Below are 22,227 nucleotides of genomic sequence, written 5' to 3' on the forward strand. Positions count from 1 at the left end.
GTAGTACCGTCTATAGCGCATGAAACTAGCTCCTGTTCTTCCTCCTCCTCTTCCTCATTGTCACCCAATCCATATTGGGATGAGATGAGGCTGGGCTAAGTTTAATCACCCTGTATGGTTCCTTGCTCCATCTCATCGTGCTCCGCCTGCAAAGCATACTCTTTGATTGTGAGCAGAGAGCGTTTCAGAAGACAGAAGCTGGATGGTGACGCTAATTATGGCGTCATCTCCGCTCATGATCTTGGTGGAGTCCTCAAAGTTTTGGAGGATGGTATTTATGTCTGACATCCATGTCCACTCTTGAGTTCTTATGTGCGGAGTCTGAACTGAATACCGATGGCCTTGTTGATGCTGGTACTCAACAAATGCCCTCTTCTGCTCACAAATCCTTCCCAACATCTGCAGTGTAGAGTTCCAACACGTGGGGACATCACATACCAGCCTGTGAGCCGGAAGCTGCAAACGCTGCTGAAACACTGCAAGGGCGGCGGAAGCTGTAGGTGACTTTCTAAAATGGGCACACAGGCGGCGTACTTTAACAAGCAGATCCGGCAGTACCGGGTAGGATTGAGAAACCGCTGAACCGACGAGGTTAAGCACATGGGCCAGGCATGGTATGTGTGTGAGATTGCCTCGCCTCAGAGCCGCCACCAGGTTCCGGCCATTGTCACACATGACCATGCCTCGCTGTAGGTTCAGCAGTGTGAGCCACAGATCTGCCTGCTCTTTCAGAGCTGTCCACAACTCTTCAGCATTGTGCGGTTTGTCACCTAAGCATATTAGCTTCAGCACAGCCTGTTGCCGCTTGGCCGATGCAGTGCTGCAATGCTTCCAGCTTGTGACAGATGTGGTCATTTCGGAGATGGAGGCTGAAGAGGAGGAGGAGGCTGAGGAGGATGAGGTGCAGGAGCTGTAGACTGTGGGGGCAACCCTGATTGACCTAGGGTCCGCAATCCTCGGCGTTGGGAGGACGTGTTCCGTCCCAAGGTCCAACTGGGTCCTGGCTTCCACTATGTTAACCCAGTGTGCAGTCAGCGAGATGTACCGTCCCTTCCCACCAGCACTTGTCCACGTGTCCGTGGTTAGGTGTACTTTCCCGGTAACTGCGTTGTTGAGGGCACGGCTAATGTTTTGGGACATGTGCTTGTGTAATGCGGGGACGGCACACCTGGAGAAATAGTGGCAGCTGGAGACAGAGTACCGAGGGACGGCTGCCGCCATCAGGTTGCGGAATGCTTCCGTCTCCACGAGCCTAAAAGGCAACATTTCGAGCGCAAGCAGTCGTGAAATGTGGGAATTTAGTACTGTGGCCTGTGGAGCGTTGGCTGTGTATTTGCGCTTGCGTTTCAAGGACTGGGGTATGGACAACTGAATTCTGTGCTGGGACAAGGACGTGGACATGCTTCCTGATGCTGCTACTTAAAAGTGTGCAACGACAGGTGCACGGCAGGAGGCATCTTCGCAAGCACCATGGACAGGGGATTGGCTTGCATGCACAACAGCGAAAGAAGCAATGGTGCCACCCGCAGACACTGTTCCTGGACCCTGGGGTTCGGCCCACAAAGTCGGGTGCTTTGCTGCCATGTGCCTGATCATGCTGGTGGTGGTCAGGCTGGTCGTTTTGCCACCCCTGCTGATGCTGGCCTGGCAGGTGGTGCAAATGGCCTTTTTGGGGTTATCGGCAGAGTCTTTAAAACACAACCAGACTCAGGAAGACCTAACAGTTGTACTGGCAACTTCCTTCGCGTTGGTGTTACAGAGAATGGTTGCCTGCCTTCTTTCTGCGGCCACCACACTGCTTCTTCCTGCCTGTTGGGGTGCTCTGCCTCCCTCCCCCTGTGTGCTGCTCTCCTCACTCTGCATGTCCTCCTGCAAGGTTGGGTCAGTTACTATATCATCCACCACCTCGTCTTCCACTTCCGCACTCTGGTCCTCCTCCTGACTTTCTGGCAATTGTGTCTCATCATTGTCCACCTCTTGTGACACTTTCACACCATTGCCTTCGTGTGACCGTGGCTGCTCAAATATTTGGGCATTGCTACATGCGATCTCCTCTTGCCCCCCTTCAAGTGGACCGGGCGAGAGGCCCGAATGTATAAATGGAAAAGTGAACAGCTCTTCGGAGTGTCCAAGTGTGGGATCAGTTGTCTCTGGGTACTCGGCATGGTGGGAGGAAGGAGGATCAGGGTGAGGAATATGCTGTCCAGACTCACAGCTACTGAGACTTGACCGTGTGGAAGACAAGGTGGTGGTGGTGGCTAAGTGACTGGAACAATTATCTGCTATCCAACCAATAACTTTTTCACACTGCTCTGTGTTCAGTAGTGGTGTTCTGCGGTCCCCTATTAATTGGGACAGGAAGGTCGAGCTAGAAGATGTAGGTGTTTGTTGTGGCACAATTTCAGCTTGTCCATGGCCTGGGCATCTGCATGCACCATCATTACCATCACGTCCAGTTCCCCGTCCCTCGCCATGTGACTTGCCCATTTTAAATGGAGGACAAAATCTTCCACGCTCACTACAAATTACTGAATTTGGAGCGAACTTATATGTGATCCATGTGATGGACAAACCACAGTTTTAAATACCTGGCCTGTAGGTAACTATTTTGAACAGCAATTTGGTGTCAATTGCTTCACTAACACACTGCAACAAATTTTTAATGGAGGCCAGAAATGACAGTATTTTCTGAAAACGTATATGTGATCCGTGTGACGGAGAAAACACAGTTTTGTGTACCTGGCCTGTAGGTTACTATTTTCAACAGCAATCTGGGGTCAATTGCTTCACTGACACACTGCAACAAATTTTTAATGAAAGCCAGAAATGGCAGTATTTCCTGAAAAAGTATATGTGATCCGTGTGACGGAGAAAACACGATTTTAAATAGCTGGATTTCTTGTGCTGTAATATGGAAAGGACCTGGCTGTATTCTGCAGTGCCAACAAGCAAATGGCACAGAAAAACGGTGTTCTCTGGATTGCTTTTTAAGCACACAGTGAGGATTAAGATCCAAAAAAAAGTATTCCTGGCCCCTGAGACCTGGGCCTTTGTGTAGAAATATCTAACAGCAGCAGAAGGCAGAACTGGAATGGAGCCTCTTATGCTATATGCACTGCAGTCTGCTAGATACCCTGCCTGCCTGCCTATATACACTGCCTGCCTATATACACTGCCTGCCTGATATCTCTGCAGATGGATTAGTCCTCAGAAGGACTGTTTGTTGAGATGGATATGTGTCTCTAATATAGTTTGGTACACCTACACTAACTAGAAACAAGCAAATCTCTCCCTAGCTCAGCACCTCTCCCTACACTGTCTGATCCGGAGTGACTGTGACGAGCATAGCAGCGCCAGGTCTGATATAGACCTGATAACGCTGTGCGGCCAGCCAATCACTGTAATGCCCACTACCAACATGGCTACGGCATTTCAGTGAGTGGCAGACAATTCCTGCATGTTCATTGGCTCTCTAAAGAGCGCCAAACATGCAGAGAGGGGACTCGAGCTCCCGCCGAGCAACCCCGGAAATACTCTGCAAGCGCCGAGCATGTCTAGCAGTGAGATGCTCGGGCGAGTACCGAGCAGTAGCGAGCATGCTCGCTCATCACTAGTCCCAATAGAACAGTCGCACCAATATCAGTAGGGAGATCTCTATAAGTTATACATACAGTCACAGTCATACATATAGTCATGAGAAAAAAATAAATACACCATCTTTGAATTCTATAGCTTTACATTTTGGGACATAACTAAAAAAAACAAAAAAAAAACACCTGGCCCTTAGAAGGTCTTACCAATATAATTTAGACCTAAAGACCACACAAAGCACATAGCTATATTCCGCATATAATATTGCTATAGGTACATCCGTTACCTCTTATATAGGGACAATCAGTTTATGAGAGGTGGAGAAATTAAGATCTAAAGGAGAAATCTTTGAGCCTTGTTATTCAAAATTGTCTTATAGTAATTTAAGATGTTTATTTCCTAAGTTGTTCTTATAAAAGAAAAGCTGGGCTCTGATTGGCTGCATTGGGCAACAAATGCTGTACTAAGTTGGCTATACACATTAGGTGGTTGTTGACTGATTGTTTGGTCGACAACCATCTCAGTCATCTCTCCCTGACCACTAGCTTGGCAGAGGAGGATAAAGGCTACTGACAGCCAGCCCTAATGCAGAGCGAGTGTCAGTCAGGCCCAGGGTTGTGGTTACATCCGGCACTTTGTATACTTCGCGGTGTCTCAGAGTTGTGACTGAACCCCGACGTCGCCCCCATGACTGAAACCTGAACGCTGCGGGGGGAATAAAGTTAATTTTCTCCCCGCAGCGTTCGGCTAAATGAGGATACTGGAAAGGTTAATAACGCTATTAACCTCCTGATTAACCTCATATCTGCAGGTTAATAGCATTTTTTTCTGGTGACAGGTTCCCTTTAATACATAAGGCAGATGCATTAATAAGGCAGATGCATTAATAGTAAAAAGGGAATGAGAGAATAGAAGAACATTTACAGTATAAAAATAATTTCATGACACAAATAAATTATTCTATAGACTTAAATTTTACAATCCTTCTATTGGTGAATCAGATACATTTTACTGAATTTCAAGGACTCTGCAAACTTCCACGATGGCCACGACACAGAAGTGCTCCGGTGTAGGTGTCTTGGTGCCGCGTGCCAAACGCCGTTCAGATTTGCTAATCCGCAGGCGTTAAACCACCAGCCTGCTTCATATTGGTCACTGCAGCTCCTATACTTTATGTCCAGAGAACCACATTCTGGGTGACAATTATCATGGTAATTATCCCAAGTGCTGAAAAAGTTTCCATGCTGGTTGCTTCCGGGATTGTTTGGAAATCCAAGGAAAGCATCTCCTACAGTGGAAAACATAGACTATGTTTTACATCTTTCTTTGACATTTCTAAACTGTAAAATATATTTTTTTAGATTTTTTAAGGATTTTTTCTGAATCTGCTCACCTGCTGTACCCGAATAATTTGCTGCCGACAATTTATAGTAGTTATCAGCATCTCCTATGCTAAAGGATCTGTATTCTGCGTAGGCTTCATTCCCATCAAAGTCCCTCAGGCTGATGTGCAGTTTGGAGGATCTGTTTGTCTGGTGGGTCAGGGCATAAATGTGCTCGAGTCCAAGCCAGTGTTCACCTTTAAGGGCAAAAAGTGTCAAATATATAGAGGAAAGAAACTGTAAAGTAGATCAAAAATATACTGGCTACATTGAAATAGGAGAGTGGAAAATCCTTATTAAAGAGGACATGTCACCAAGTCAAAAGTGTTCAGTTTTTGCTCTTAATTTATTCTCTCTGTTCCTTTGAGTATTCCATTTGATTTCAATCCACCACACGGGACTATAAATATGTAGTTTTTTATTTAGTGCTACTTTTAATGGTTTTTACAAAGGGTGCAATACCCACAGGGTAATTATTCAGAGCAGCCAGAAGACACGCCCCAGAGGATCTTGTGAGCAATGCCTCCTTGGTAAAGTCAGAAAAATAGGCACTAAAATCAAAGGCCCACATCTCTGGAACAGCATGGTGGATTTCAAAAAGACAAAAATACAAAATACGAGGTGGAACAGCAGGAATATTTTTAAGGAATGCTTCTATCCAAGTAAGTGTAGGCATATTCATATGATATATGGATAGAAGGATGAAGGGCGGCACTCAGTGGTCAGTGAATCGGTATAGAACATCTTTATTGGATGCACCAAGAAGACAAGAATGCGGGGGGAGCGCGGGTCACTGTAGGAATGACGGTCGTTTTGCATATACCCTACGCTTGAACGGGTGATCCGCGCTCCCACCTTCCCCCCGCATTCCTGTCTTCTTGGTGTATTCAATAAAGAAGTTTTTTACCGATTCACTGACCGCGGAGTGCTGCTCTTCATCCTTCTATCCATGTAGTTACATGACTTTTCCTATCGGGGCGTTGCACCTGGGTCATCGGTGTGTGAAGCAGTCTGACTGCAAGCGGACTCCTGAGCTCACGTGGAGGTTTGTGAGTTTTTGCCTAGTGTTGGTTGCTATCAACTCTTTATATTCATATGATATGGCATCACTTGCTAAACAGTGGAAATCTCCTTATAGGGACAGTCATGAAAAGGTGAATTTTATACCTAAAACCTTAAAACATTCATTTTAAAACAAATATGACTTAGGCCATAAAACACTTGTGCTTCGGTGTTCGGTGAAAGTTAAAAACAGCTGAATTTCCAAAAGGAGATTTCTTTTTTTTGTTTAAAACTGGTTCCTGAATTTTTAAAAAAATGTAAGGGTTTTAAAAAAGTTACAAAAACATTTTAAACATAAAGAAAAATTGATATTGTTAAAGTTTTATTAAAAGATGATTAAAAAAAAAGTATTCATTGCTCTGAAAAGTTTTAGTCCATGTTTTTTTAATTTTTTTTTGTCTTTTGACGAAAATACACCAAAATATTTTGGGATTTATTATTGAACTGTATGCCATTTAAATATAAAAAAAAAATATGATTTTATCATGTTTACCTGCAAGACTTCCAAATCCATTTTGATACTCTTCCCATTTTGCAAAAAAGTCTAAATCATCTTCTCCATTGTGCTTTTGCATAAGAGTCCATCCGCCATTTCCAGACATTTCACAAAATACCTTAATTGAAAGCATAAATATCTTTTTTGTACATTTTAAAATGATCAATTTAAATATTATTGTTATCTTGACATTACTTAAGAGAAATCTGAATGTGTGGCCCATTGATGACCCTGTTTTTAATCTTAAAGAGTAAATTTTGTTACTTATTAATCTCATAAATCAATAGTACAGGTGAAAATAAGAAAATTTGTAATACAGTACAGACCAAAAGTTTGGACACACCTTCTCATTTAAAGATTTTTCTGTATTTTCATGACTATGAAAATTGTACACTCACACTGAAGGCATCAAAACTATGAATTAACACATGTGGAATTATATAGTTAACAAAAAAGTGTGAAACAACTGAAAATATGTCTTATATTCTTGGTTCTTCAAAGTAGCCACCTTTTGCTTTGATGACTGCTTTGCACACTCTTGGCATTCTCTTGATGAGCTTCAAGAGGTAGTCACCGGAAATGATTTTCACTTCACAGGTGTGCCCTGTCAGGTTTAATAAGTGGGATTTCTTGCCTTATAAATGGGGTTGGGACCATCAGTTGTGTTGTGCAGAAGTCAGGTGGATACACAGCTGATAGTCCTACTGAATAGACTGTTATAATTTGTATTATGGCAAGAAAAAAGCAGCTAAGTAAAGAAAAACGAGTGGCCATCATTACTTTAAGAAATGAAGGTCAGTCAGTGCGAAAAATTGGGAAAACTTTGAAAGTGTCCCCAAGTGCAGTTGCAAAAACCATCAAGCGCTACAAAGAAACTGGCTCACATGAGGACCGCCCCAGGAAAGGAAGACCAAGAGTCGCCTCTGCTTCTGAGGATAAGTTTATCCGAGTCACCAGCCTCAGAAATCACAGGTTAACAGCAGCTCAGATTAGAGACCAGGTCAATGCCACACAGAGTTCTAGCAGCAGACACATCTCTACAACAACTGTTAAGAGGAGACTTTGTGCAGCAGGCCTTAATGGTAAAATAGCTGCTAGGAAACCACTGCTAAGGACAGGCAACAAGCAGAAGAGACTTGTTTGGGCTAAAGAACACAAGGAATGGACATTAGACCAGTGGAAATCTGTGCTTGGTCTGATGAGTCCAAATTTGAGATCTTTGGTTCCAACCACCGTGTCTTTGTGCGACGCAGAAAAGGTGAACGGATGGACGCTACATACCTGGTTCCCACTGTGAAGCATGGAGGAGGAGGTGTTATGGTGTGGGGGTGCTTTGCTGGTGACACTGTTGGAGATTTATTCAAAATTGAAGGCATACTGAACCAGCATGGCTACCACAGCATCTTGCACTGGCATGCTATTCCATCCGGTTTGCGTTTAGTTGGACCATCATTTATTTTTCAACAGGACAATGACCCCAAGCACACCTCCAGGCTGTGTAAGGGCAATTTGACCAAAAACGAGAGTGATGGGGTGCTACGCCAGATGACCTGGCCTCCACAGTCACCAGACAAAAGGCAAAAGGGCCAACAAGTGCTAAGCATCTCTGGGAACTCCTTCAAGATTGTTGGAAGACCATTTCCGGTGACTACCTCTTGAAGCTCATCAAGAGAATGCCAAGAGTGTGCAAAGCAGTCATCAAAGCAAAAGGTGGCTACTTTGAAGAACCTAGACTATAAGACATATTTTCAGTTATTTCACACTTTTTTGTTAAGTATATAATTCCACATGTGTTAATTCATAGTTTTGATGCCTTCAGTGTGAATGTACAATTTTCATAGTCATGAAAATACAGTAAAATCATTAAATGAGAAGGTGTGTCCAAACTTTTGGTCTGTACTGTATGTCTTAATAGATCTGAAGATTCCAAGAATTTTATAAAATGGCCTCTCACACAAATCAATTGGCAGCCTATCCTAGTCACGTGACAGGGTGGGTTGCAGCCTAAAGAAACACAGCTTTCGAGACCTGTGTCTCCACTGACAAAGGAACTGTGTCGTAAGCACATGTACCTGCGAGCTGAGGAGTAGAGCTATAACACGAGAAGAAATACATTTTCTCAGCTGACTAAGCACAAAAGATTTTTTTCTCACGCTTCATTCCTCAATGCTTAGTCAGCTACAAAAATGTATTCATTTTCCTGTCACACATTTTCCCAGCAGCTCCAGTATGTGTGCCTACAATACTGCCCCTCTGTCAATTGAGACACAGGTCTCGGGAGTTGTGTTTCTTCAGATTGCAGCACATTCTGATACGTGACTAGGATGGGCAATGCTGTTTGAATTATGTGACAGGGGCCATTTTGTTATATTCTTAGAGAACCCCTAAAATATGCTTTCAGCGAATATAGACTTTCCCATTGCTGACATAGAATATAACAGATGGTGATCGTGAAGTTCTATGGATAACAGTAATTTTCATTTTGGAAGAACTTGTAGCAGAATGTCTGTGTCTGCCTATAGTTCCTTCCTTCTCCTTAGAATTTTAAACGCACCAATCATCATGTCCTATCTAAGTAATGGAAAAAGTTGTCTTCACAGAATTCACCCATAAATTGTGATTGAAATGTCTATGCAGGAGGAGAAAGAAGTAGATTTCTATGATGTGTACTATTGAATTCTAAAATAAAATTTAAAACAATGGTTACTCTAATAACTTGTCAATCAAATGGTTACATAGAGGATGCAACCTTCAAGATTCTCACAATTGCCAGGAATAAGGAGTCCCAAATCTGTCTTCTTGGCCATAAAACAGAATGAACAGACAGCTTCCCTCTTTATAGAGAATTATGTTATGGTGAATGTGTGAATTCAACCTTTTTAGGTATATTCATTAATTTGTACATAGAGGGCTAATATATGCTAGTCCTGCTGTCCAGGTAGAAATGATACAAGGAAAATATATATTTTTGTACCGTGTTAGCCAGTAGATAGAAAAATATTACGATTTGAGAGTCCTCAGTGGTTGATACCTCTTAATGGCTAGCTGAAAAGATGGTAACAGCTTGCAAGCTTTCAATACTACTCAGGTCTCTTCATCAGGCTAGTAAACCACAAAATCTGAAGAGTCACATATCTATACACAATAGGACACAGAAAAAATACAATAGATAAGACAGGTGATGTAAAGCAGAGCTATTACTATGGGAGAGAGATAAACAGTTCTGGCTGTAAATATTGGATTAGTTCATAGATAAGGAGTGTGAAAGTTTTATTATCTGGTGATTGAGATCTGTTCCAGGGTTGTGATGACCCCACAGTTCTGAGGACCAAATTCCTAAGTTGATGTAGAATGACATGAATCCATGAGACACATTCATTCCTGCTCTGAAGGTGTCAAAGGTCACCATGAGTTTATACTCCCAAACTTTTCTGTCTCTCTGAGATTTGAAATTACCTTTTTATACCAATAATTTCATGATTGTGATGCTGTGATCAGGGAAACAAAAATGCTTGGCCATAGGTAGATCTATTCTTTTTTCTTTTATTGTGTGGCGATGAGAATTCATCTTTGTCCTAAGTTTTTGCCCTGTCTCCCCTACATGCAGACCCCCAGCTGGACATTTGGTACATATAATTAAGTACACTACATTAGATGTGATACAGCTGAAAGTACAGTCATGGCCAAAAGTATTGAGAATGACACCAAAATTATATTTTCACATGATCTGCTGGCCTCTGGTTTTTATTAGTGTTTGTCTGATGTTTATATCACATACAGAAATATAATTGCAATCATATTATGAGTACCAATAGGTTATATTGACAGTTAGAATGAGTTAATGCAGCAAGTCAATATTTGCAGTGTTGCCCCTTCTTCTTCAATACCTCTGTAATTCTCCCTGGCATGCTCTCAATCAACTTTTGGACCAAATCCTGACTGATAGCAGTCCATTCTTGCATAATCAATGCTTGCATTTTGCCAGAATTTGTTGTTTTTTGTTTGTCCACCCGTCATTTGATGATTTACCACAAGTTCTCAATGGGATTAAGATCTGGGGAGTTTCCAGGCCACGGACCCAAAATCTCTATGTTTTGTTCCATGAGCCATTTAGTTATCACCTTTGCTTTATGGCAAGGTGCTCCATCATGCTGGAAAAAGCATTGTTGGGCGCAAAACTGCTCTTGGACGGTTGAGAGAAGTTGCTCTTGGAGGACATTCTGGTACCATTCTTTATTCATGGCTGTGTTTTTAGTCAAGACTGTGAGTGAGCCGATTCCCTTGGCTGAGAAGCAACCCCACACATGAATGGTTTCAGGATGCTTTACAGTTGGCATGAGACAAGACTGGTGGTAGCGCTCACCTCTTCTTCTCCGAATAAGCTATTTTCCAGATGTCCCAAACAATCGAAAAGGGGATTCATCAGAGAAAATGACTTTGCCCCAGTCCTCAGCAGTCCACTCCCTCCTTGAAACCAGCCCTTGCTCAAAGAGTCTCCGCCTCACAGTGCGTGCAGAAGCACTCACACCAGCCTGCTGCCATTCCTGAGCAAGCTCGGCACTGCTGGTAGTCCGATCCCGCAGCTGAAACCGTTTTAAGATACGGTCCTGGCGCTTGCTGGTCTTTCTTGGGCGCCCTGGAGTCTTTTTGACAACAATGGAAGCTCTCTCCTTGAAGTTCTTGATGATGCGATAGATTGTTGACTGAGGTGCAATCTTTGTAGCTGCGATACTCTTCCCTGTTAGGCCATTTTTGTGCAGTGCAATGATGGCTGCACGTGTTTCTTTAGAGATAACCATGGTTAACTGAAGAGAAACAATGATACCAAGAACCAGCCTCCTTTTAAAGTGTCCAGTGATGTCATTCTTACTTAATCATGACTCATTGATCGCCAGCCCTGTCCTCATCAACACTAACACCTGTGTTAATGGATCAATCACTAAAACGATGTTAGCTGCTCCTTTTAAGGCAGGACTGCAATGATGTTGAAATGTGTTTTGGGGGTTAAAGTTCATTTTCTGGGCAAATATTGACTTTGCAAGGACAGTAATTGCTGTTAAGCTGATCACTCTTTGACATTCAGGAGAATATGCAAATTGCCATTACAAAAAATGAAGCAGTAAACTTTGGAAAAATTACTATTTGTCTCATTCTCAATACTTTTGGCCATGACTGTACCTGGGATCTTATAGTCCTGATGTGAATTGGGTGAATTGGGAATCTTTACCTGTCTGTGGTCATTATAAATGGACAGGTTTTAAATTTTTTCTGGTTGCAGGGAAAGGTACCTGTAGCTGATGGAGATGAAAGGGAGCTTCTGACAATGATGCTTCTTAAATTTGGGGGCAGCCTGAAACACAGAAGTGGGGAGTCTGGAAATATGGATTGTAGTTGGACATCTTTTTGTAGTAAGCGTTGTAGTTTCCGTGCAGCTCTCCTTAGCACCTCCAGATTTGGATTGTAGGTGACTACTAGAGGCACCCGGTTGCTTTCTTGTTTACTTTTGTAATGTAGGAGACAATTTCTTGAAATTCTGGTGGCTCTTGTAATCTAGTTCTCTTTTGTTCTTGGATGGTAGCCCTGATTCAAAAAGGTATTTCTGAGGCCACCAAGGTGTTTGTCTCTATCCATAGGGTTGGAACATATCCAATTGTATCTGATGGCTTGGCTGTAGACATTTTTTAAGTGTTTTGGATGGAAACTGTCCCATTTAAGGTATGTTGGATGGTCGATTGGCTTCAGGTAGAAATGGGGATTTTGGAACTCTTACTCTCAGCAATTGTAGTGGAATCTAAAGATCTGATCTCAAATGTCTATAACTAAGAAGTAACAGTATGGAGTACCTGCTTTAAGTGAGTTTTGCAAAATCTTAAGAAAAATAACTATGTATAAGTACTGATTGGAGATGAGCAACTCGATTCACATGACCCCAGTCCAGCGATCATGTCAGTACTCCATGACTGCCAGATGTGAGTCCTGCAAACTCTTTCTGACCTGTCAGCATCCCTTCTAATTAATAGGATGGTTGTGACATCATGAGTGTGGGATGCCGCAACACTACAAATTAGAAAAAGGATTCCACCAAGCAGGGCCGACGTCAGCACCCGGTGCACCTGGGCAAGTGCCGGGGCCCTGGACCATCAGAGGGGCCCACTTGTTGTCGTGGCCAGGACCACTTACCCGGCATCTGTGCAGCATCGATCGCCGGGGCTGCTTGATTGCCGGCAGTTCACCAGATATGGCGGCATGCAGTGTGCAGTGCGACTGTCTCTGCTAGTAATAACGCAGCAGGGGTGACACTGTGCCTTGCTTGTGTGTTGCCCCTGCCACATCATTGGTAGCAGACACAGTCGCACAGTGCACTGCACGCGGCCATGTCTGAAGTGCCAGCAATCAAACACCGCCGGAGGTTTTGTACAGATGCAGGGGAAGCAGCCCAGGCCCGATGGCAAGTGGGCCCCTCTGATGGTCCTGGGCCCCATGTCTGTGACACGCCAGCGGCCCTGCACAGATGAGGGGGAGCAGCCTGGGCCTTGATAGCGAGTGGGCCCCTCTGATGGTCCAGGGCTCCATGTGTGTGTCACATGCCGGCGGCCCTGCACAGTCACATGGCAGAAGAGCTGGACTGGAGACAGAACCGGGGGCAGGTGAGTGAGGCTTGTTGCCAGCTTCCCCCATCCCCATATTAAAAATATTTCTAATGTGTCTGTGTGCATGTGCGCGCATGTATGATGTGAATATCTGTGTATGTCAGGGTGTATGACTGTGTATATATACAGTAGTTATGTCCATTTTATGTGTTTTTAAGAATTTGTGTTCAAATGTGTATGTATGCCTGTATGTACGTATCTGTGTATATGCATGTCTGCGTATTGTATGTGCGCATATATGTGTACCATCTTAATGTGATTATGTGTCTGCATACTGTGTGCATGTGTGCATACTGTGCGTGCGTGTGTGCATGTCTGTGTATTGTGTGCATGTCTGTGTACTGTATGTGTGTGCATGTCTGTGTACTGTGTGTGCGTGCATGTCTGTGTACTGTGTGTGTGTGCATGTCTACGTACTGTGTGTGCATGTCTGTGTACTGTGTGTGCATGTCTGCATACTGTGTGTGTGCATGTCTACGTACTGTGTGTGTGCATGTCTGCGTACTGTGTGTGTGCATGTCTGCATACTATGTGTGTGCATGTCTGCATACTGTGTGTGTGCATGTCTACGTACTGTGTGTGTGCATGTCTGCGTACTGTGTGTGTGCATGTCTGCATACTATGTGTGTGCATGTCTGCGTACTGTGTGTGTGCATGTCTGCGTACTGTGTGTGCATGTCTGCATACTGTGTGTGTGCATGTCTGTGTACTGTGTGTGCGTGCATGTCTACGTACTGTGTGCGTGCATGTCTGCGTACTGTGTGTGTGCATGTCTGCATACTGTCTGTGTGCATGTCTACGTACTGTGTGTGTGTGTGTCTGCATACTGTGTGTGTGCGTGTCTGCATACTGTGTGTGTGCATGTCTATGTACTGGGTGTGTGCATGTCTGTGTACTGTGTGTGTGTGCATGTCTGCATACTGTGTGTGTGCATGTCTGCGCACTGTGTGTGTGCATGTCAGCGTACTGTGTTTGTGCATGTCTGCGTACTGTGTGTGTGCATGTCTGCGTACTGTGTGTGTGTGCATGTCTGCGAATTGTGTGCATGTCTGCGTACTGTGTGTACGTGCATGTCTGTGTACTGTATGTGTGTGCATGTCTGCGTACTGTGTGCATGTCAACGTACTGAGTGTGTGCATGTCTGCATACTGTGTGTGTGCATGTCTGTGCACTGTGTGCTTGCATGTTTGCATACTGTTTGCATGTCTGTGTAATGTATGTGTGTGCATGTCTGTGTACTGTGTGTGCGTGCATGTCTGCGTACTATGTTCATGTCTGTGTACTGTGTGTGCGTGCATGTTTGCATACTGTGTGCATGTCTGCGTAATGTATGTGTGTGCATGTCTGCATATTGTATGTGTGAGCGTGTTTGTGTACTGTATGTGTGCATGTCTGCATATGTGAAGGATGAGGGGGAAGGCTGGGCCCTGTGTTATATACCTATATTTCTCTGCCGTGTCTGTGCATCATGAATGGTGGTATGTGCTAAAGGGGCCACTGAGACTCTTTCGCCCGGGTCCCACGAAAACCTGGAGCCGGCCCTGCCGCGAAATAAAAGGCAGCTCACAGGGCTCCCATCCAAAAGCTACATACAACTAATGGCCACTGGATCAGGCTCCTGTAAATCGATTTGGACATTTCTAATACTGATACTTAAAGAAAATGTGCCAACAACAAGTGAAGAAATGAAAAGTGTTCATGTTTTTTTTTTTTTTTTTTTATAAAATATTAACTTTTTTAATGGTATAAAATGTGAAAAAAAAGGTTTGGTATTTCCACTATTAAACACTAGAGGGAGCAGCTGCTGAAATTTGCCATGAAAACCTAGTGTACAAGTAGCTCACATTACAACTGCAGTAAATGTGGGCGGGGTCTTGTCACATGTGTGTTATGTCACTCCTCCCCTCCCCTTCTGGGTGTTTGTAACAGGATAAGAAAGATTAAAGTTTAGTATCACAGTATCAAGTACAGCGTCACTGGGGACAGGGCTCAGCGGAGTGTATCACACAGGATGAAATTAGATATGCGGACTGTATTTCGCACTGGGATTAGATACGCAAACTATTACACACTGGGATTAGATACAGGACTCAGTGTAGTGTATGACATATCATAGGATTAGATAGAGGGCTTAGCTGAGTGTATCACACAGGATGGAATTAGATACATGAAGTGTATCACACAAGAGCAGATAAGCGGACTGTATCATGCTTTAGGATTAGATGTGTGGAATGTATCACATGCTAGGATTAGATACAATGAGTATATCACATGCCGGGATTAAATACGTGGAGTGTATCACGCACTGGGATTAGGTACATGGGATGTATCAAACTCTGGGATTAGACACAGTGAGTGTATTATGCACAGGAATACGATACAAGGAGTGTATCACATGTTAAGATTAGAGTTTCAGTTCCTAGGATTAGATACTCATTTCTGCATCATTCACTGGGATTAGACATGGGGAGTGTATCACATGTTTGGATTAGATACGCGTCTCTCTGGACACATGATGAAATTAGATACGCTGCTCTGCGGGCTGTATCACACATGATGGACATTAGATATGCGACACTGGGCATTATCACACGTGATGGGATTAGATACACTTCTCTGTGGGCTGTAATATACATGATGGTATTAAATACTGGGTTGTGAGGGTTATATCACACATGATGGACATTAGATACATGGCACTGCAGCCTGTATCACATATGACGGGATTAGATACACGGCTTTTCTTTTTTTAGCTTAAAGCCTCCTTCAGATGTCTGTAAGGCAGAGACATCCGAGAAAAGGTGTTACACTGACATAGCAGAGGTCAGACAGTGCTCAGGGCACAGCAGCATGATGGTTACTCTGTGGCGCTAAGAGTGGTGGTGAGCGCAGACACTGTGAGCGGTCACAGGGGGAAATTGTAGCTTGCACCTCAGCTGCGAGGTACAAAAAATGGAGCCCGGCTCCCCCCAAAGTTGTGACCTGGACAGCTGAGGCAGCCACAATGTAAGAGAGTATGTGCAGTAGGTAGGTGTCAGACACTTATTACACACCATCAAAGGAAAACTGCGGCTGCAGAAAAATATAATAAATATATTAAAACTGTAGATTTTATTTTGTATTAAAAAGAACTGATTATACAATCAATAATTATTAATACAAAAAATAAAAAATCACAGCATCTTCCCTACAAAAGGAGTTAGCCTCTGTAATATTTTATTCCTAAATTGTAAGCAGGATTCATTTTACTGTCTCACCTGGAAGGATAATTGGGCATTTCTCGGTTTGATCATGTATATTCCACTGGTAGCAGTATTATTTCTTTCCCATATATTTGAGCAGTCATATCCTACCGAAAGTAAGAAATGAAAGACAATATATTCAAAAGACAAATAAGCAACACATAATAAAATGTATAAATTTGCGTAATTTATGTCGCAAAAATCTTTTAAATTGACATACTTGAAAAATAAGTTCTGAAATTTGGAAATGGTGAATATCTTACCTTGAACCACGTTAGTTTGAGTCTGAAATCACAAAAACAATAGGGTTAGTAAAGAATTTTGTAACCCTCAGTATATAATAACCTTTCTCTTTTTACCTAATTGTTGCCTCTTTCCATTTACATTAATTTTTCTACTTTTTATCTTTTCTTGATTGTAGCCTTTCAATACAATTGGTTTAACGTAATACAATAAAACCATTTAATTATTATATTTATAGTCCTTTTTCTGAAAATGTTGTTGAAATTAGATTTAGACAAAGTTCATTAAATCTTTGAATAATTCAGAACAAATGATGAATCAAATTGATTTCAATTTTTTATTAGATAGGTTAAAAAAATAAATTTACTCGCCTGTGTTGTACTTTGGTGGCAATAAAGACTCACTAGTAAGAGACATATGAATAAGTTCATGGCTCCCATTGTTTTATTCTGATATCCCAAGAATTGGAAGAAGCATATAGATTAAAAATACAAAATAAAGATTATATTGCTATATACGGAGCAAATCAGAATTTTTTTAAATTAGACATTTTGTCAGAAGTTAAAAACTAAATCAATACGTTCATTCATTTCAATACGACATGTAATCGGAAACACAATTTTCTCGCAGCACTTACTCAATGAATACAATGTCCAGTTCACTCACAAATGAGCCGAGTACAAAACACTTTGTCATTGTCATCTGCTTTTATAGCCCCAAGTAGAGGGTGGAGTAAAAAACCACAGCAAATGGACAATGTTTGAGTATCAGTCTATTTTCTCACACAATCAGGTCGTTAATGTATCAGTATCAGTATGTCTGTTCTTTCTGAAGATTGAAATGTTTTAACTCAAAGTGGTTTTCAATATTTATTTAGCTTTTTTTATTATCTTGTATTAGTCTTTACATTACATCTAAAAACTATATATATTTTATGTTTTACTTTTTTTGAAGTCTTAAAATGTAATTGTTTTGCTTTTCAATGCCAAAATTAGTTAATTCTGAGAAGTAAAAAAAAAAAGATAATTTTTCATATAGAATGGAAAAAATGATGCTTTTGTACATACATTGTGCATTGATAGCAGAGGCAGAAATGTATGGGTTGTCGTGACAGTTGGGCGTCTGCTGATGACCCCTGAGCCTGTCATTACAAGCCTCCTGTCAAAGCCCGTGGCCAGCATTCATAGGAGATCCTTCTATACATATCAGTGCTGATTCAATGCTATGTATAGCACAGGCGATCGGACGATCGCAGCTTCATGTCCTCTAAGGGGACTATTAAATGCAGTAAAAAGCGAAAAAAAAAATCTTTAAAAATATGAAAAAAATAAAAAAAACACAAAAATTAAAATCACCCCCCTTTTGTCCCATTAAAAATATAACAATAAAAAAATACACGTATTTGATATCGCTGCATTCGTAAAAGTCCAATCTATCAAACTATAAAATAAATTAATCCGATCGGTAAATGGCGTAACGAAAAAAAAATTCAAAGCGCCAGAAATTTTTGGCCACCGCAACATTGCAATACAATGCAATGAGGTGATCAAAACATCTTATCTACCCCCAAAATGGCATCAGTAAAAATGTCAGCTCAGGACACAAAAAAATAAGCCATCACCCAGCCCCAGATCCCAAAAAATGAAAATGTTACGGGTCTCGGAAATTTTTTTTTCTTACAAATTTCAAAAACCCAATTCACTACCTAAATAAATAAAAAAAACATGTTTGTATCTGAGTAATCATATTGACCTGGAAAATCATATTGCCAGGTCAGATTTACCATATAGTGAACATGGTAAATAAAATACCCAAAAAACAATTGTGGAACTGCACTTTTTTTGCAATTTTCCCTGCACTTTTAATATTTTTTTGCGCTTTCCAGTACATCACATGATAAATTAAAGGGTGTCATTCAAAAGTGCAACTCATCCTGCAAAAGAAACAAGTCCTCATACGGCTATATTGACAGAAAAATTTAAAAGCTATGGCTCTTCGAATAAGTGGAGAAAAAAAACAAAAAATCGGGGGCTGAAGGGCTCAAAACACCATAAAATTTAATATGATTTGTTTCGTAAAATACATTAAAAAAATACATTTTGAATTTGGACAAGGAATGGAAGTATTTTAAGCTTTGTTCTTGAAGCTATTGAGACATTTAGGAAATCAATTTTTACTGCTAAAAAATTCTTATCAATATTATCAAATTTTTAGCAAACAAAATAATGTGATAACACTAATTTAAGTGATATATAATATTTAGAGATGAACACATCTATCCATAGTTTTGTGCAGACTCATTTGAGTTTTCCACCAGATTTGATTTGACCCAAATAAAGTTCTGGCAAAATCAAAAGTTCCCCAAATGGGAAAAAATAAAACACATCAAACATTATTACTCACTGGCCATAGGTCTTTACCTGACTCCATACTCTGCCTACATCACCATTCGGCTCCCTGGTCCCACAGTTTTTCTGGTGCTGCAATCTTGTGGGGGACGATGCATGTCAATGATGGTAATGATATGTAGCGCCCGGTACGTGACCAGGTGGGCCTTAGCGCCAGAAGAATCAAAGAACTGCGTGGGGAAGCCAGGTGATGAAAAATGTCAGAGAAGGCGTAAGGACACAGGTGAAGACCTAGGACAGCTTAGTAATTTATATTTTTTATCATTTTAACCCCTTCTCAGGTTTCAAAACAATACAGTAAAATGGAGACTTCCTAGACTTCATTTCTACTTGATTCACGTACACATATATATAAAAATTTATAGAGGTATAAATATTTTTAATCTTAACTAAAAAGCATAAGAAAAATTAAAAAAAAAAAAGTTATAATTTTTTTAAAATCATATATAGGATTTAAAAAAAAAAAAGCAGATTCTCCTTTTCGTTTTTCTTTTAATTTAATTTTATGCATTTTAATTAAGGTCATGTCACTATTTTTCCAGACTAGATATTAGTTTCTCAATGTCTTTTGCTTGAAACTACCTTAAAAAAAATTGGATAGTTTCTCTAGCTCATCATGACTTACTGTCTCGTCTGGTCTTGTGTCTGGCATCACAAAAAGCAAAAAAAGAAACACAAAAGGAAAGAAAAGACACAACATCTCAAGGAGAGATAAAACCAATACAATGCACAATGGAAACCGGATAAGCAACAAAGTGGAACAAGGCACATTGTCACCTGCCTGTTACCTGGAGAATCTTTACTGGCATGAGATCTTTCTTCTGATACCCAATCAGCAAAATTGGAAAGTTTCTGTTGTGCATTACAACATGCCGTCTTGTCTAGTTCATGTATATATCTGGCATCACACAAAGTAAGACAAAAACTATGTCTAAGTGAGAGAAAACTAAAACCATTACGATACAAAATGCAGACCGGAAAAGCGACTTTGTGAAAGAGTCCACATGTTCAATTTCGTTTTAACCTGAAAATTAGTTAATTTAGCATAATTTAGGTCCCACAGCTTTCACAAAAGACACACAATGCCATAATAAAATTTGGAGCGACAACACTACAGGCACATTCAAAGTACAAAGTAATGTAAGAATATAAGAAAATTTACGGTATAAAATGGCAAAAAAATAACTAAAATTTCAAATTAATTTTTGACATTTAGTAGGCACTTGAACCACCCGCAGATAGGTGGGTGTCTGGGCCCTGAGAACCCCACCAATTGTGTGCAACACACCCGAGAAGTGTACAGCTCACCAGACAGGAGCACAAAGCTCTGAGCACACACAGACTGGAGCCTAAGCTCTCTATTGAATCCGCACCCCACTCTATGCGCCAGCTAAGATAGGAGCTGTGCACTCCCGTCAGCAGACCTACGCACCTCATCACAACATCATACTGCAATCTCATGGAGTTCCAGTTAACGAAAGAAGACATAAGGCCAAGCACACAGGGAGTAGTCTGCTTGTGGCACAAAACAAGGACTCAGAAGACAGTAGTCCATGTAAATAGTAATTCCACGTTCGGTGGAGGCCCAGGTCTAGATACCCCACTGATCACACAATAGATCCTCAAACATTGTGTAGGACAAGAAACAAGAGCACACATCTCCTAACTAAGCTCACATACAGAGCAAGGAACAGAATGAACAGAAAGCTTATTCTTTGTAGCAGGTACATACACAGAAGTCATGGGTCCACATAGAAAAAAGCCTAACTCGGCGTCATCTTTAAAAAGAAAAAATGGTGGGGTCACATAAGGAAATTCTTACCAATCTTTAAAGACAAGGAGAGAGACATGTATTGGGGCATGAAGACAGAAATTGTACCCCTACTGAAGCCCCTAAGTGTTCTCACCCACAACATGGGAACAGCATGGGGAAGACCCCTGGAAGCATTTTTGACTCCCAGGTCACTGCTGTCAACAACGTTGTCAGAGTATTACGCCACTTTTACGGACTCACAATAAAACATACAAAAATTAAACCAAAATGGATTTTCCAGGCAAAATAAATAACCAAAAACAAAAATACTCCTCCACAACTTGGGCTACGTTCACACGTAGCGTTTTTGGTGCATTTTTGCACTTTTGCATTGCTTTCAACCAAGACAAATGCATTCACCAGGAAATTTCAATTTTAACATTTTACAACCTTATCTGGCCATGTGTTGTGTGACACATTATCAGACACATGCATAGAGTGCTGAAAAGTCATGTGAACAGCATGGGGAAGACCTCTGGAAGCATTGCTGATTCCCAGGTCACTGCCTAAAAGTGTGCCCATCATAAGTGATCCTTGGCGAATGCAAAGATGCCTCCCGCCATGAACCTGTCGTTGCAGACTAGCAACAATCACCGTCAAAGTCCTTGTCCCACTGCAGCGTTCAGTTGTCCCTACCCCATTCCTTGGAATGCAAGCGCAAGTATGCAGGCAGCCACCCACCCACCCACAGGCTGCAATACTAAACTGCCAGATTTCTGGGCAGCTTTTTGCACTTGAAATATGACCTTTTAAGCTTGTGGAGGCGGAAGCTTTTCACAACCTCATGCCAGCGACGGCCGGGTGTCCACACTCGGTCCCCAGCCGCCACTATATTTCCCGGTATCGCCTCCGCCTTCTACAAGCACGGGTCCCACAACATTACCCGTGCCCTCCCCAGTGCACTTACTGGGAAGGACCGCCTAACCACAAACACGTGGACAGGTGAATGTGGCCAGGGACGGTACGGAGCCAGTCCACAACTTTTTTTGCTGACAGTTGTATTTAGCTCGGTGAAAGGACTGGCATAGAGGGAAACCCTATCTACCCTGCATGTCATTTCTCACAGGAAATCCTGTAATGCAGCGTGTTGCAGAAGCAATGGCAGCCCGTACAACATCAACTCGCCCTTGTCGGTGGTGCTTTGACACACACATCTTTCTTTGCGCATTTAATTTCTTGAATACAGAGTTGGACAATGGCCTGATCTGTAATGCGTTTTGAGAAATAACATGCGTAAGCATAGCCGATCCACATTCAAAAAGCAGCCATGGAGTGTCCGGGAACCTTCCCCCACACTTTATTTAGCCAGGGCTGCTTTCTGGCAGGATTGGACGGGCCCA

At 41.9% G+C, this 22,227-nt stretch overlaps 1 protein-coding gene across 2 annotated transcripts; it reads right to left on the bottom strand.

Moving 5' to 3' along the window:
• Positions 1-4,577: 4,577 nt before the first annotated feature.
• LOC141153002 (fibrinogen-like protein 1) lies at positions 4,578-17,355 on the bottom strand. Of its 2 annotated transcripts, none has more exons than XM_073637672.1 (7): positions 17,304-17,355; positions 17,038-17,115; positions 16,687-16,708; positions 16,439-16,530; positions 6,529-6,649; positions 4,985-5,170; positions 4,578-4,879 (listed from the first exon to the last, which is right to left on the bottom strand). In XM_073637672.1, the coding sequence occupies exons 2-7, from the start codon at positions 17,104-17,106 to the stop codon at positions 4,578-4,580; spliced, it is 792 nt and encodes a 263-aa protein (XP_073493773.1). In that variant the 5' UTR covers positions 17,107-17,115; positions 17,304-17,355. The 2 variants fall into 2 exon arrangements, with proteins under 2 accessions (XP_073493773.1, XP_073493774.1); XM_073637673.1 differs by having other exon boundaries at positions 17,038-17,069; positions 17,304-17,350.
• Between the last annotated feature and the right edge of the window lie 4,872 nt (positions 17,356-22,227).

Source organism: Phyllobates terribilis, unplaced genomic scaffold, assembly GCF_046119375.1.
Source record: "Phyllobates terribilis strain yellow unplaced genomic scaffold, ASM4611937v1 Scaffold_7__3_contigs__length_470593459, whole genome shotgun sequence".
Lineage (NCBI taxonomy): Eukaryota > Metazoa > Chordata > Amphibia > Anura > Dendrobatidae > Phyllobates > Phyllobates terribilis.